The 16,936-nt window shown below is 43.9% G+C and overlaps 1 protein-coding gene across 3 annotated transcripts in view; it reads left to right on the forward strand.

Annotated features, from left to right (window-relative positions):
* CUX1 (cut like homeobox 1) overlaps window positions 1–16,936 on the forward strand; it is a 151,227-nt gene that overhangs the window by 39,974 nt on the left and 94,317 nt on the right. For all 3 annotated transcript variants that reach the window (XM_032448384.1, XM_032448385.1, XM_032448386.1), the window contains exons 3-6: window positions 466–544; window positions 11,566–11,703; window positions 15,006–15,129; window positions 16,592–16,668. In XM_032448384.1, the coding sequence (XP_032304275.1) occupies window positions 11,619–11,703; window positions 15,006–15,129; window positions 16,592–16,668 (286 nt within the window). In that variant the 5' untranslated portion in view covers window positions 466–544; window positions 11,566–11,618. The remainder of the gene's footprint in view (window positions 1–465; window positions 545–11,565; window positions 11,704–15,005; window positions 15,130–16,591; window positions 16,669–16,936) is intronic.

Genomic DNA, 16,936 nt, shown 5'->3' on the forward strand with positions numbered 1-16,936 from the left:
TTTCGGTAGCAGAACGTGCCCCAAAGTGCATCTTTTCATCTTCTCACAGGCTTAGTGGAAATAATAGAAAAATATGCTTCCTGCAATGAAAGCGGAGCGTGACATCGTAAGGGCACACAGATCCCATTCGTTGTGTTACATCTTAATTAGCGGTAAAAGAAAGTTACTGAGGAGAACGCCTGTCCGGCCAGCTCCTGGCTTGCTTTCTTTGTAATAAGATTTAAAGTGAAGAATCCCAGCAGGCAGCAGTGTTCTTAAAAATATCGATTGCCGTTGTGCTGAAACAGGACTTCGAATTACATTCAGTGCAAACATAGCAGAAATAACTTACAAGGCTACAGGAGCTGGGCACGGGAGATAAAGTTCCCTCTTTACGTATTATGTTTTCATTTATCCTTATAGCTCTGATACAACACGAGTTGTATTGGATCCAGTCTAACGCCTTCTTTCTCCTCACCCCCTCAGATTGACGCGTTGGGTAAAAGAAGCAAAGAAGCAGAGGCAGCCTTCTTGAATGTTTATAAGAGATTAATTGATGTCCCAGGTAAGAAAATGAATTCCTTATTCTGCAAATCCTTCAGTGTGTTCTGGTGTGAATGATGCTGGCTGTTTGTTCTCCCTTTGCTAAGTTAAACACGAGTTGTGTTTTGATTCTGAAACCAAACGCTCCAGCATTCTTGCTAATGGAAGGAACTAAGTAAGGCTCATTTTATGGCTTCGCTTGAAACTGTTCTTGACTTCTCAGTGTTTGTAAGAGTCAGTTTTTATTATTCAAATACTGAACAGTTCATTCACTATGTTTCACAGTTAAATACATTTCCAGAATCCATGGAGAGGCAATGTGGGTGCTTCCAAAGGGGCTTGCAGTGCTTGTCCCAGACCATGACTGCCCTTCCCTCTCCATCCCAGCCCTGCCCAGGCTGCTTGTTTCCTGCTGTAATTTGGGAAACCAATCTTGTGTGATGCTTTGGGTATTTTTCACCACCAGAATTCCATGGGAGCCTTCAGATGCTCTCATGCAGAGGCTTTTTTTTCTGAAGTCTTGCATCACCACAGGTGCTGGAGTTGGAGTAGCAGAGTCAGGCTGAAGCCCGGTGCAGTAGGTAGGATGTACCTCCCATGCTGCAGTAGGAGATGGCTTTACAGAAAAGGAATGTTTTCCTCCTTTTGCAAGAGCAAAATTTGCACTGTGCTGTACACAGTCACAGCCCTTTGTCCAGCCTTCCCCTGCACATGCCTTATGTTAAGTGTCAGAGAAGTATTTCTTTGATATTCTGACTCCATGTAAACATTTTGGCCTGGCTAAGTTGTGAGTGCGCTGGAGTCTGTGGGATTAGAAATATCTGCAGGTCTTAGTTCCATCTTACATCCGTGGGTCTCAGAGCATGGCAGCGCCGTCAGAAGCACATTCCAGATGCTGCAGAAGTCTGACCAGTCTCCTGTAGCTGTGTGGAAGCACGGCCAGTATTCAGTATTTACAGCAAATAACAGGACAAGGAGAACAGCCATTAGGAATGTACAGCACTGTGATGGTCACGGCGCGGTGGGGCTGAGTGAGGCAGAGCCTCTCATGGCGCAGCACAGACAGTCTTCCACACTGGACGTGTCTTCGTGGAGGGCTTTCCTGTACAGAATACATCAGCCTTGATTTATCGCATGTGCTGTTCTGCCTTTGTGTGGCTTATATATCTTCAGTCCTGTCCATTTGGTATTTCAGATATTTAGGTAGAGGTTTCGCTCTGAAATCCTGCAGTGTTTTCTTTTCGGTGTGAGAAGGGAGCTGGGATGTTCTGAGAAAGCTATGGCTGGAATGCCGCAGTGGTTGTTTGGCATTAAGCATCACTGTTACAGGACAAGGGCGCAGTTTTATCAGACGTTCAATATCCTTTATAGGACCATATAATAATTGCAGTTGAAGTTTAATTCCCAGCAGCCAATTTTATGGTTCTTGAGGAAAGCTTGTATTCCTCTCTTCAGTAATAACGCGCACACTTTATGTAATTAAAAAGGGCTTCTATTTTAATTTTAGTACACAATGATCTGTATGGAAACTCCAGCTCTGGTGCTTTATGGGTTCAGCGAAGTTTAATGATTTTCTCTCCTGACTCAGAGCAGAGGTTTGTTTTTTCTCAGGCTGTCCAAGCGAAGGATTTGTGGGAAAAGTGGCATTCTGTGCATTTTTCTACATCCATCAAGTGCTTTTCTCTTTAGGAAACAAACCTTTCCACGTCTCTCCAATCTCAGGGTGCTGTTAAAATAGAATTGTCATTGGTTGGTGCTGCAAAACGTGTCCGTCTACAGGGAAGCACATATGACAGAGAACACTTTGCTTTGCATGCGTTTGTACAGCTGCGATTCTCACTCAGATTACTCTGTATGCTCGAGACTGAACATTTCTAATTAATGGGATTAATTTTCTCATTTAATTGCCATACTTTCAGTATGCAGTAGAGAAAAGTGAACGCTGCCACATGAATTGCACTAATCAGCAAGGTTGTCACAACTTACCTTTAAAAATACTGCGAATGTATTTATTGTGAGGCAAAGGGAGGTTGAGTTTGTGTTATTGAGGAAGCTTTCTGCCATCTGTGCAAGGCTGCCTTCCTTCTAATTCAATACAGCAAGTGTGTTATGTTGGGCCCTTGGCTTTCAGGGTCTTAATGTTGCAAACACTGAGAGTGAAACTTGAGCCCATCTTTCTGAGTGTTAGGAGGTGCAGTACACTCCTATTTCACTCTAAAGCTTTAGCAGAAAAAATATTAAATACGAGCAATATTAAAAATTCAGTATTTTTCTTTTCGAACTTGTGTTCGATTATCACAGTGTTTATTTTTCTCTTCTTAAACTCAACTTCACTCTGATTTTCAAGTAAAGGTTAAAAGACCGGGGTGAATGCGAGGCAGCAGAATCTGAATAAACTGCTTGAATTTCACTTTATGCTGTCTCTTTATTGCTGTGCAATTACTTCGCAATGCCAGACTTTCATTTTCTTGGCTTTCAGTAATACTCCCGTTACGAATGGCTGCTGCGTAGACAAAAAGAAACAACTTCTGCCTTTAAACAGAAACTCCTCTATCTTGCGGTGGCATCAATTAAACTGAATTGGGGTGCCATCAATCACTCCCTGGAACAGCCGATGGTGCACACTTTGCAGCAGTGCCCAGAGCTGTCAGAGCGGTACCTGTGTCTGCCTGCTCCTGCTGGGGAAGCTCACTTAGGTGCTGCAGTGCTCAGGTCCCACACTCAGCCCTCAGCCTCCCTGCCACTGTCCCACACCTCGTTACACCCTGCCATACAGTCAGGGATCAGGTGGAGGTTTGTCAGCATGTGCATGTTCTGAAAGGCAGGGTAAGTTAGCACAGACTTGCTCTCAGTTTGGTGGGACTGTGCAGCTTTAGGGCTGAGCTGTAAACGGTGCACATTTCTGCTTGATCTGAATGTCATCAAGAAGGAGCTAAATGAAATGTCTCTTGCAGTGTAAAAGGGTGTGTGTTTTTATTGGAGGCTCTTCACAGGTCTGCTGTGATCAGATTCGCCGTCAGTTTGGTGCTACATAATGTGCATTTTAGCTCAGAGGAGCCCCTGCTAAGGACAGCATAAAACAAAATAGAGGCTAGAAAGAAGAAACGTACCATTTTTTTAATGCATCCTGTCAAAACAATAAAAAGCAGTAACTGTGAGAGATGGCTGGAGTGGAAATTTAGTCTTTCCCTTGCTCCTGGCTGCCATAAATCGTGTGCCAAGCGCCGGGCTGCCCTGCAGGAGGGCTGGAGGGAGGGGCGCCGTGCTTGCAGGACTCTCAGCCTTGCAGATTTCACACTGCCCAGCACAGGGCTTTCTTTTCCAAGGAGTGATTTGGCTGAGGAAGCACAAACTTCTTTGAAAATAAGTAATCAATTAAAGTAAATGTTAGTGACTTAGTTCTACAGGCAGAAATGTGCTTCTCACCCATGAGGAAAGCTCCATTCCTTTACCAAGGCACACAGTCCCCAGCTCCATTTGCTTGTGTTCAGTTACCATTTAGCCACTTGGTTTGCTGCTTGGGCTGTGAGAAGACTGCCATTAAAACACTCACTCGATCAATGTTCTGTGATTAAAGGTGACACGAGAAAAAAACAGGTTAGATTTCTTCTCAGAAAAGTTATCTCTTGCTTATGTTGGAGGTGATGAATGTGTGTGAAGTCGTCGTATTCTCGGACATTATGTGACTTGTTTGGATTGTTTTGTTGGGCGTAATGTTAAGCAGAAGGCGTAAAGGTTAATACCAGTGCTGATAGGAGAAGGTCTGCATGGCCTGTTTGCACCCAGATGACCAGAAGGCTGCACAGTGCTGAAGTTAAAAGCCAAGCACACAGAGCTTCTGTGCCTGCAAAGGAGGGCTGAGTGAATACACTTTCATGCTCAAAACATGGCAGAAGTTAATTCTCAGGGTCCTTTTCATTCAGCTGTTAATTGTTTCAGAAGCTCTCAGCACTATCAGGCTGTGACACAAGTTTGTGGCGTATTGTGTCTGATCAGCACGGAGCATTTCTGAGCAATGTCAGCGCACTTGATGTGAAAAATCCTAAGCAGTCCCAGGTTTGATAAACAGTGATAGGTGTCAAAGTGATCACCCTTCCTCAACTGAAATATACGTAAATAAAACTGGAGCTAGAAGCATAAAACAAAAGGGCTGTTGGTATTTTTGCTGCCCCTAACTTTGCAGTGGAAATGAATATTCATAACGAGTGCTTTTGCTCAACGTTAGAGAGAAAACAAATCAGCGTGACAGTGAGTAGTCCTAGGAGGAAAGGAAGCAAAATGAACTTATTCATGGACAGCAGCAGCAGTGCATGCATCGCCTCGCAGAGAGCAGTAGGGTGTCTTTCTAAAGGCTCTTGAAAATCTGATAAAATTAAGCAGAAAATTGGACGTAGTTAATACTTGAAAGAGTGAAAATGAGTGAAGCCATGCGGCTGCAGGTAGCGATGGAGCGTGTGGCTGTATCCCATCTGAAGGCTGGCACTGTGATGCTTCGCCAGCATGTTCGGGCCAGGTTAACAAAAAAAAAGAGGCAGACTTATATAAACATATTTAAAATGCCCCAGTTTGGGCTGGAAGAGGAGTCTGTAGAATCAGAAATGAGGGAACGTAGGCATTGGTGATTTACCCACAAACTGTTCTGCAAACCTTTGCACTAAAGAACGCCTGAGGTGGGGGTGAAGAGCTGCGTGGGGAGATTGGGAGCTGCAGTCAGTGGCTGCTACCCTGAATTTCCAGCACTGAGGATCGTGGAAGCAGCTCGTAATCACTTCAGCCTCCTCCCCTCTGGGGTGGCAGTTCTGTGCTGTGCCTCTCGGGAGCACATTGTAAGATACCATGTGGGATCTGTGCTGGCTGAGTGCACACTGGGAGGGCACACTGAGGGCTACGTGGTTGTTTTCTGATGAGGCACAAAGGCCCGGCCACTGCTGGTCTTCATACCCGCTCACTTTATCCTCACCGAGACCAGTGTCACAATAACTAAAAATAGCTTTGATACTTGAATATGCAGCTTCCAATTGGAGCCTGTCTGATCACATACCTTTTTCATCCGTTTTTCCTCGATGAATTAATAATTGGATAAATTCCTTTGTAAAAGCTGGAATAAATATTCTAAGGAAGAAATATCCCTAAAGCACGGACTTTGAAAAATTTATTGTGTGGTTGTCAAGCCCTGTTTTACTTGGTAGGATGGAGGCACGGAAGGAAGAGGGGAGGTGTAGATAAGGGGAAGGATGCATTGAATGGGCACAGGAGAGCCCTGCAGCGATGGGTACCTGAGCCTGGAGGTGCTGCTGCTGCACCCTGTGCAAGCTCCTGCTTTAGAGACTGGGCTTAGGACAACCCTAACCATGGTAGCTGGAGCAGGGCTGTGTATTCAGAGAGAAGAGGCAGCGTGTGTGATGGGGGATAGCAGACTTTCCCTTCCTCGGTTGCAGGAATGTGAAATGGAATCAGAACAAACCCCTCTGAGTATACACGGAGCTTTGGAACACAATGGAGCGTTCTCTTTTATAATCTCAAAACAGAAGAAATGAAACTTTCAGCATATGAATGATTTTCTGTAAAATGCCCTTTGCTTTGTATTGAGCTCAGTGTGCAAGCAGTAAATTCCAATGTCTTCAGCCATTACAAGAATATTAATGACAAACTGGAGCATTTTCAGTGGCAGTGGTATCTCTTATAACTCACTAGCTCCTTTTTTAGCTGGCACATTATAGTGCCATAAAATCTTGTATCACCTATTATGCGTACCCACTTTGAATATTAAGAACTTCTCCATGGATTAATTTTGGTTCCTTCTTTGAAAATAAAGGGAACTGAGACACAATTCATTAAGGAATCAATCATTTACACTGCCTTGTTTGACTCCTTTGGTTACTGGGATGGAGATGCATCTCACGTCCTGGTGTAAGGCCAGAGCATCCCTCCAGCAGGTTGGTAGATGAAAAAAGGATCATAGAATGATAGAATATCTCAAGTTGGGAGGGACTTGTAAGGATCGAGTCCAACTCATAGCTCCAAAAAAGCATCCAAAAATCAGGCTATACAGCTCAGTGTTATCCACACATGTCTTGGATGCCACCAGCTCAGGGCAGTGCCCACACCCTGATGCCCAACCTGGCACTCCCCTGTTGCAGCTCCATGTCTTTCCCTTGAGTTCTGTTGTTACTCACCAAAAAGAGGATGTTTTGAAATAGCAGCCCGCCAGTCTAAAAGCCCCATAATGGCAAAGCGGGATCCATAGGATTGTGGCCAAAATGGCCCTATTGCATCTCACACCATTTCAGATGACCCCGTGGGCATCAGAGTGTTGCCACTGCCACTTAATTGCAATTAACGAGCAGCAGTGCCTGTCATGCTGTCATTTTGTTACCCCTATTCCAAGGTGCTGCATCAGAACTGGATATAATTCTGCGGCCGTAGCTGCTCTGTCCCTGGGCTGCCAGAGTCAGGGGGGAAAGGGAGCAAAGTTATCATTCATTCCGCGAAATCTTTGTCTCAGTCTCTCCAGGCTATATCAATTTACCCCTGAAATTTCTGGGGAATAATTAATGAATTAATTAAGTACGCTGCGAGGTGTTTGAATATTCAAAAGCCACAGTGTAATTACTAGTATTTTTTTTTTCCAAAGCAGCCTCTCAGGTTATTTTCAGATACGATCTCCAGAGGAAGAAGCTCAGAACCGGGAGCGGTGCCTTCAGGAAACCCAAAAACCTTCAGCACTGTGGTGAAAGCATGTTGGCACCGCCGGCCTTTAAAAATAAGCAATAAAAACAGCTTAAAAAAACGCTAAAATCGCGTTAATAACGCCGTGCTGAGGAGGAGTTGTTTTTCTCCCCTCTCTTATCACTTGCTGTGGGTGTTTGTGAGCGACCAGGGGGAGCTTTCCTTACACCACATTTTGGGCAATAAAACCAGGCTCTTTGTGAAACAGATTATTTTTAGACCCAAACCTTCGGAAACGCATTACGGCGGAATGAAATATTAATTGCCCCCGAAGTTTGGCACTGTTTCATAACTCGATTTCTTGGCCAGGAGGGAGTTTGGGAGCCCTTTGTTTTGGAAAGGAGAGCTCCATCTTAAGATACAGATTGCTGCGTGGCTCTACCCACGTTGTAAACAAACCAAGCGGGCCCGCAGGCACCGCATTAACACAAAAAGGGTTCGGGTTGCGTTATTAAAACAGCGGATTGAGACTTTTTGCTTTGCGCGGCCCACAGCTCCGCACAGCGCCTGAGGGAGCGCGGCCATTCCCGCTCATGGTTCCGCTCCAGGCTGCTCCAGGCCAGGCCTTGCCTCGCTCCCCCCGGGGCTGCCGGGAAGGGCTGAGTGAGGGCGGCCGCAGCATCCGTATTTCTCTCTGTATTTAAGCACTGACAGCGTCCCCCCCTTGTCTGACAGCTCCAAACTGAGCGAGATGTTCGGATAACTTTAGAGCTTCCACCATCCGAAACGCCGACCTCCAACACGACGTTACGATGCAGAGCTTTCCCCCTCCTCTCCTTAAATAACGAGGGTGGTCCCAGCATACTCCATATCGAGACAGCTTTTCATCAGTTGCTCATCAGCATGCTAATTGCTGTATGACTAATTATGCCCTGAATTCCAGTTGATTTTCTTAATGAGACAGCTGGGTTAATTATGTAATCGTATGATTACATTAGCCCAGAGTGCCCCGGCTCAACGTGAGCGGTGTGATGTCAGCGTCCGGCCCTACAGTGCCCATGGAGGGCAGCGGGTGCTGCTCTGCCACTGAGCGCTGCCTTTGTGCTGGGTTTGGTCTGCATGAACAACACTCAGTTTGGAAGTGGTGTTGGCCACCGATAGGCCAGGCTTGGAGTTTGGGGGTGCAGGTGTGATGCACTGCCTCCATCCAGCTCCTAACGCAAAGCAGAACCTGTCTTTAAGTTGCTTCAAAACTGGTGCTATGTTTACAACGCAGAAGCAGCAGCACTGATAATATGTTCTTTTGCACATCATGAGGATGGTCTGGAAGTGCACAGCTTCTGCTTTGCACCGCACTCGTTAGACGGACGATATTAACTTCTCTATAATGTTGCCCTTTTTGTTTGCTCACATTTGCATTAGTTGGGCAATGTCCGCTCAGCTCAGCGAGGTCTTTGGGGAAGCAAAAGCAGCAGTGCTGGTGCTAAAGTGCATTGCTGTTGTGGTAGTGCATGGAAACCTCATGGAGTCACAGAATGGTTAGAGTTAGAAGGGGCCCTTAAAGGCAGTCAGATCCAACGCCCCTGCCATGAGCAGGGACACCCATGGCTCATCAGGGATCAGCTCAGGGTGTGTGGGGGTCTGTATTCACACATAGTGCACAGGGCATCTCTGTGGGTAGGGTGCAACAAGTGGCTTAAGAGAGCAGGACAGGGCAGGATAAGACAGAAACGTGTACAGAACTCAGTGTAAAAACAGGCATATCCATTTGCTGGGCAGGACCAGTTGCATTGAGAGCTTTTCGATGAGCTGATTCTTTTTGTCTTTTTTCTCATTTTTTATTTATCTCATGCCATGCAGAGATCCCGAAATTCCGCAAGCCAGATAAGAGCCGAACAAGGGGAATAATTTGCAACGAGTTTTCTACGTTTAGGTGTTATTTAAGATGATTTTACTCTTTTAGCAGTTAGAGAAAAGGCATTTCTGTCTTTGTTGCAGCCTGTGAGCTCGTGGCGTTTGATTTGTCTGAAACACGTGTGCCTGTTGTTTGTGTAATGAATCGAAAGTTTTGGTCCATTGCTTGTTTAAAAATTCAGTGACCTCCTGTTAAATGACATGAAGCACACTTTGTAAGCCTGGTTAATATACAGAGGTATGCTTCTTCATGCATGCATGCATTGGGAAAAGCGGGCTATTTTTATTTATATTTAAATTCCCTCCACTCCAACAGGATTTATGCTTGTTTCTTATTAATTGGCGTTCATAAATACTTCAGAAATCGTGGCCTTTTAGGGGTGTTTCTTTAAATTGAAGAGCACGTTGAGGCTGGTCGCGAGAACTGAATGCTTTGTGTCTCTGGTCACAGTGTCTCGGTCAGCTTATTGCCATGCAGTGATAACAATTAAGGCTAAGAGGTGCTCATTCTGTGTCCTTCGCAGTATTTAGTGGCTGCAGGCCATCAGTCCTTCAAATGGGTTCTGGGAAAGTTTAATGCTCGGAGACTGTTTTTGCATTTTGTTTGTTCTGCCACTGTTTTGCTACTTGAACATTAACCTTTAATAGAGCTAAATTAAATATACATGTCCTGATAAATAATTATGAGATCGTGAGCATTTTCATTTTGTGCATGAAGCTGCTCGGGGACCTGAGATTTGACTAAAGGTTTGTCATTATTCACTTCACAACGCCCATGTTGGTTTTTTGTCTTGTTTTAAAAGCAAAAAGCCACGTGCATTTGGAACAAAACGATGTGCAGCGTTCTTACATTGGGCTTAGGTGTAAAACTAAAAGGAAGGGGGGTTCAAATGGCACTCACAGTTTGCTAAAGTTCACTTTCTCTCCTTGTGGCATCTTAATGCTACGTTGTAGAGATACCATAAGCAGCACTCAGATCCCTGCTGCCCAGGCCTGGCTCTGCAGCATGGTGCTGATGGAGCGGTTGGTCCCATAAAGGGTCGCAGACCTCCATAGGAGAAGGGCATGTTGTGACAGCCTGCGCCTTAATGGGGCCGCACAGCAGTGCTGTAGGGACTGTAACTTGTGCTGCTGCTGTGCCTTAAGCTTGGTGTGTAATTCCTTACCTGTTCCCCCCCACACACCCCGTCTCTGCCGCAATAACATTTTAAGTTTGATTTATTATAAATATTTTAATGCAGATAATAATAACGAAAAGTATTTGGCCTAAAAAGCATAAATGAAAAAGCGATGTAGTCATAAACTATGTATGCACAGAGAGCAGATGACAAGCAACCTAGATTTTGTATTATGAACGGGGTAATGCCATGAGCTGTTGAAGAAGTGAAGTAACAAAATGCAGCAGACTGCTACTTACAGTGTCTCCGAGCTCAACATAACCCAGTACTATTCTTTTATAAACTATGAAACAATGCTGGCATATTGAAAAAACACACAGGCTCATGCTTAATGTGTTAACAGAGGTACAATAGACTTATTATGTGTTTCCAGAGACTGAGGGTGGTCTGAAAAATTAATGACTGTGGTGGTTGGAAATTAAGTGAACTCCCTAACATATACTGTTGTTGATCCGCTGAGTTTGGTGTTTAGCATTCCTCGACAGGAGACTAAATCTTTGCAGCCATTCCACAAGAGATGCTGGCGCCCATAACAGAAATGTATTCAATAATCTTTTATAAGTCTGCCGGACTCCAGCATTTTCCTGTCCCAATGGGGAAGAAATCCCAGAATAAATCACACGTGTGCATGTCAGGTGTGTCCTCGGGAAGGGAACCGGCATCGGAGAATTAATATTACAACAACTTAGGAAACAATTTCTGATGTTTATTCGATTAGAAGTGTAAGAAAAATGGGGAACGCAGGTCACAGAATCCAAGATTTATGGTGTTAAATTCACACAATTATTATTGATCTGTCGCTCTGAGAAAACACAGCTTACATCTCTCTCATCAAATAAGCTCTTAGTGTGCTCAGCTGTGCGGGAGGGCAGAGTTTTCATCACAAATCCACTCCTGCAGAAGCGAAGGTATTTAAGGGACACCAGCTGTCCGTGGATGGTATTGTCTGGGTTGCTTTTCTCCCTCTAACTTCTCATTTTGGAAAGGAAAATAGCTAGTTTTAGGCTGTCACACGCTGTTACATTGAGACTGGCTGCACCCGGGGCAGACTGCCCTGTGGGTAAATACCCAGTGAAGAAGATACGCCCCAATCTAAAGGGTAGCCTAGATAAAGTTACCTGTCCATACTTTTTCATAATGTAGATTATAGAGAGGGGAAAGTACAGGAAAAGTAATTCAAGCTTGTCGCTGAGTATCAATAGAGAAAGAAGGCTACTTGTACTCTGAACTGCTGCAGTTGCAGAAGTGTTACTTATGGTTTCCTTTACTGTTTCTTTTTCAGATCCAGTTCCAGCTTTGGATTTAGGACAGCAGCTCCAGCTGAAGGTTCAACGCATGCACGATATTGAAACAGAGAACCAGAAACTTAGGGAAACTCTAGAGGAATACAACAAGGAATTTGCCGAGGTGAAAAATCAGGGTAGGTTGCAAATGTGTTCATTTATCGGCTTTTAATGCATACTGACATTTGACTGAGAGTGAATTTAGTTCTATTTCTTACTGGCAGAGTTGACGGGAGCATTGAAATTCAGTAAAGAAAGCATAGTAGTGTATTATTGCCACTTGGGCATTTGTGCGTGTGTGGCTTTGGGTTACACTCTTTGGGTTTCTTGAAAGGTTTCTGTAGCACCACATCAAAGAATGAGGCTGTCACTGTGTTGTAGCCTCCTCCAGCACTGCCTGGAAGTGACTCCACCAGCTGAAGTTACACGTAGGCTGTGCTGCTGCTGACATCAAGCTGAATGGGCGCGTGGGTGCACATGGAACACACATCTTACACAGCTGTGCACAAAAAAAACAACCCGGTATTTCATACATGGGCACAGACTTGTACAGATGGAAATTTTACTCTTGATTTTCCCTCATGTGGATCTGGATTGTGCTGCTGGAATACATTCAGAATGCATATATTACATTTACTGTGCGAACTGTGCAAAGAACAGCGTGGAATAACTCAAACAAGCTAATTATGTTTAATTAAGTTTTCATGAGACTGGAGTAGATGGACATACATGAAAATCTCAATTAGATTTAAAGCCTGTTGTCTTTAGGACTGTTCAAGTTTTCTTGTATCTCAGAAGAACACGTTTCCTGCACCAGGAAACAAATTCTGCTTGGTTGTACGCCTGCTTCCCTGTACGTGGTGCCTGTCAATGTCATATTCAGTACCAAGTGCTGCATCATAGAATAGGAGCTTTTCTACACATTTGGAGTGAAGCTTTCTTAGACTGTGGAGCCTTTGCACCCAAATGGGTAACGTTGGAAAGCAACATAAACAGCCAGGTTGGATTTATTGCATCTCATTTTCAGCAGAAGGAGCATCTGTACACCTACATGATATTAACGTGGAAGGGATGGCCCTTGGGGAGGACAGGTCCCAGCCTGCAAAGACTGAGGCTGCACTGCAGAAAGGGTTACGTGGCAACTATAATGCTGCACGCTGACAGTGTGCAAGAATTGTAACTCACTGCAGTTTTTGTGAGGCTGTGTATCCCATACATGCAGGCACGACACAGGGCTTCATCCCTGAAAGTGGGATAGATCTCAGGTTCCATAGTTATTTGCAGCAGCTGTGCACAAACTGGTGTCTTTGTTTCCCCTTGTGCACGCTGACTTCCTCTCCGCGTTGCCACTCTGGTGTTTGCGCTGTGTTTGACGCCAGCGCAATAGTTTCACACTCTATTTCAAACAGGCATTAATAAGATATCCAGGGAAAAGCCTGTTGTTAGCTAAGGGTGCTTTGATCAGTTAATCTCTTTGTTTGGAGGGCTGTATACAAGCTGTACAATGCCTTTAAGAACTTCTTCCAAAACTGGTATAAATGGCAGTGGCTAACAAGCTTCAGCTGACCTGAACAGCAAAAGAGGCACTTAGTTCTTGGAATGGTGCAGAGGATTAGATTGTGCCTAGAGGTAAAAGCAGATTTTGTTACAAAAGTTATACTTTTTTTCCCCATATTTGTTCATTTTTGCATTAATTTTAGTACTCTGTTTTAAAATAGAGCACTCTGAATGGATAAGATGCAACTCTAATATTAAACTTCCTTGAGATTATTGCAGTGGAAGCTGCTTATTGGATTCTGTGCTTATTCAGATACCTGAATACTTTTGCACATTTAGATGTGGAAATACTTGCAGCAAAGATACCCCAGCACAAATAGTGCATCCTTTGTATGTATGAATGAGCATCCTTTTGAATGTGTCAAGGAGCACCCTTTGCTTATTCAGGAGAGCAGAATTCCTATTTCCCACATCTCAGAAGCATCTTTTTGCTTCTATATTAAAAAAAAGCATTGTGTCCCTTTCATGGCTTAACAATCAGTAATGAGACCCATCTGATTTTTGCATGGCAAGTACAATCCCACTCCTTCATTCAGAAGTAACGGGTGTGCTGGCAGTCCCTTCTCCACTCTCCCTCTGCTCTCGTGGTCTCTCTGGCTAGCTGCCTTCAGTGCAGTTCCCAGCCTGCAGACCTTATCTCCAGGTATCTGCTGTCTGCTGGGACGGTTCCCCAGTCAGCTCTGAAAGTGCAGGCTTTTAAAGGATTATGCTTGGTTTTGGTTGTGTTATTGAGATCTTTTTTCCCAAGTACTTAGGCTTTACTTTTCATAGCAGAGATTGTCTTTTTCCCATATTTCTGCAGTGCCAGAAATGTTTTATATCCAAAGGTATTTCTCCCAAAGCATCGTTAATGGCAGCTGCTAATAAGCGGATGCCTTTAGCCCGCCACATCTCTCTGTAAGTACACTGAAGCATGTTGCTAGCTGCAAGACTTCTGGCACTGTGATGCTTTTTCCAAATTCCATTATTGTTACAAAGCACACTCTGCTGAATGTCCTGCTTTTCCTCTCATGGCCCCTATAAGGATTCGGTCCTTTCCTGTGGGTGGGATCAGAGGGTTTTCACATAGGAATGGATGAGGACACGTGTGATACTGTCCATCAGTGCCTCCATGTGACTCTCCAGGTTTCTGCCTCATCTCTCATCCATCACCAGGCGCAGGAAATGCAAGGAACCTCCTTAATGTGCAAGGAGGGTTTATTCAGATTCCCTGAAAGACTACAAGTGCACTCACAGAGCTGTAATAGTTGGTGCTTGTGCATGAAGCCCAGCGAGGATGACAAGGCAGTCTGAGTAACAGGGTATGAAGGGCTCCAGAGTGTCTGTTGCATCTGATCTGTTGTTAGTACTGCAGTTAAATCTTAACTGCCGCGTTTGTCATCAGTTGTGAAGCAGAACAAAGCTGTACCCGAGATATGTGTTCAATTAGTGTTAGATTGCATCTGTGCATGAACCATAGTAAAACTGCCTCTTTTTACATGAGCACAGTTAGGTGAATTAACTGTCCTATGTATAAATGCATACTTAAACCCACAGTGGGACTTTATTAATCTGTACTCAGCAGCGAGCTAATTCGAGACCAGTCAATAAGGTGATATTATATTTTAGAATTGATTTTTTTTTTTTTTTTAAGTCATGTTAGAGAAACCTCCTCTCTGCTTTCCAGCAAACTGCATTGATCCTTCTCAACATAAACACTTAAAGTTCAATTTAACATTTAGGGAGTAAAAGGTCTCTGAAGGGACTCATAGCCATCGATTTTGTGTCAGAGTTGAAGAGCTAAAGTTTAAAACACACTGAGCCTACAGGGTAAAGAGAGCCTTGTGTTGTGGAGCCACGTGGAGCCGTGTAAACTCATTCTTTCCCTATTGTTTTTCTGTAGAGGTTACAATAAAAGCACTTAAAGAGAAGATCCGAGAATATGAACAGACCCTGAAGAACCAAGCTGAGAACATAGCTCTGGAAAAAGAACAAAAGCTACAAAATGATTTCGCAGAGAAGGAGAGGTGAGTGTGCATGTGTCCTCTGTAGGTACTGTAGAAAAAATGAGATGTGTTTTTCTGCTTACTCCTCCCATCCAGGGTCCTTTCTTTGGTGTGCTGAGACAGGTCATTATTTGAGGGGTTCTGGTGATTTATGTGTTTGACACAGAATCATCTGATACTCAACTTTGCACAGAAAAACAATCGTGAAAGTGTAGGAGTAAAACCAGGACAGATTGTTGCTTGGCAGTAGCGTTGTGTGGAGGGGTGTCGTGTTCAGAAGAATGCAAACCTGCTTTTATTCTTCACTGGCTTCATTGTCCTTTGTGACACTGATCTTTCTCCATTAGCTCGCAGTGTATTTCATTCTGCTGTGCTCATTTGCTGTGTCAGAATATCGTTGTGCAGTCGGTACAACCCTGAGATATTTCAGGTGCCCAAGAGGTGCTTCATACGATCATGTCTAAGAGTGGGTCTGTGTTCCTGAACTAGAACTTCAAATAGCTTGCATATTCTGGTTTTAAAATTAACGAGTATTTTAGTTTTTTACATTATTACTGTCGCATGTTTCTCACTACAGATAGTTACCATCCTGATCAGTTGTGTTGGAGAATAAAGGAGTGTACTGTAGAGAGCACGAGTCAGATGGTCGTTTTATCATAAGGCATTTCACAATTCCAAAATCTGCAGAATATCTTAAAAGTAGTGTCACAAAAATAACGTCTTCAGGGAGATGCTGGACAAACTCCTTTCTAACGATGCGTTTTATAACTCGTTTCATTCACCCATTAGCAAAGGATGTAGTGGCTGCGTGGAAGGATGATGCTAACGTGTGCATTGCTGCCACACACCAGAAAATACTGCCTGTGGTCATAAGAAATGTGAGCGTATTAAAGGTCTGATTATGTTATAGAGAAAATATCAATGTGAAATTTGTTTTGAAATCTCCAGATTATTTTTTTTTTTGGAGTAGCTAAATAATATTACTGAAATTGACATCCATTATAACTGTGATGAAACAGCTGCCTCATCTATCCAGTATATCACTTATGGCAAGAAATTTCTTCATTATGACAGTAAAATGGAAATGCATCATTCTCCTTGTACTAACTTTGTACAACAGAGGGTGCTTGGTGACAATTTTCTTAATGTGTGTGACATTTCCAAAACAAATTATGCTCAAGAAAACCTTCCTCTGAAGTTGTCATTTATATAGCAGTCAACTCTTGTATAATGTTCACAGCTTATGTTATGAGGTGGCTACACTGCTAAAATTTTAATAAGTGGGACTGCAAAGTATGAACAGTATTGCAATGTGACATGATTTATGGGTCCCACTGAAGCACCTTGTAGTCTGTGTGGTGTTGTCAGTTGTCTGATTACGGCGGAGACAGTTAATCACTTTATCTTCCAAATTTGCAAAATACAAGTAAGTTGTTTAACATGATGCCGTGCTCCGTTCTCACCTTTTCTTTTCCCCTCACAGAAAATTGCAGGAGACGCAGATGTCGACAGCCTCGAAGCTGGAAGAAGCCGAACACAAAGTTCAAGCTTTGCAAACAGGTTTGGCATCGCTATTCTGACCTATACCAATGCTCAGGCTGGAGGTGAGAGGACAGAGATCCTCCACTGAGTCAGGACTGTGTGTGAACCAGCAGAGCTCGAATGTGCTTTGTGAATCAGAGCTTCTTTGGGGCTTCGCACCTTAAATGAACGCTTCAGTTGAAGCCAGTCTGTTGATAAATAACAGTGGGCACGGCCAAGCACAAAGCTCATACAGCTTTAGAGCATCACTGCAATGAAAAGAAGCCATGGAACTTTTCATCCACGT

Source organism: Coturnix japonica, chromosome 19 (genome assembly GCF_001577835.2).
Source record: "Coturnix japonica isolate 7356 chromosome 19, Coturnix japonica 2.1, whole genome shotgun sequence".
Lineage (NCBI taxonomy): Eukaryota > Metazoa > Chordata > Aves > Galliformes > Phasianidae > Coturnix > Coturnix japonica.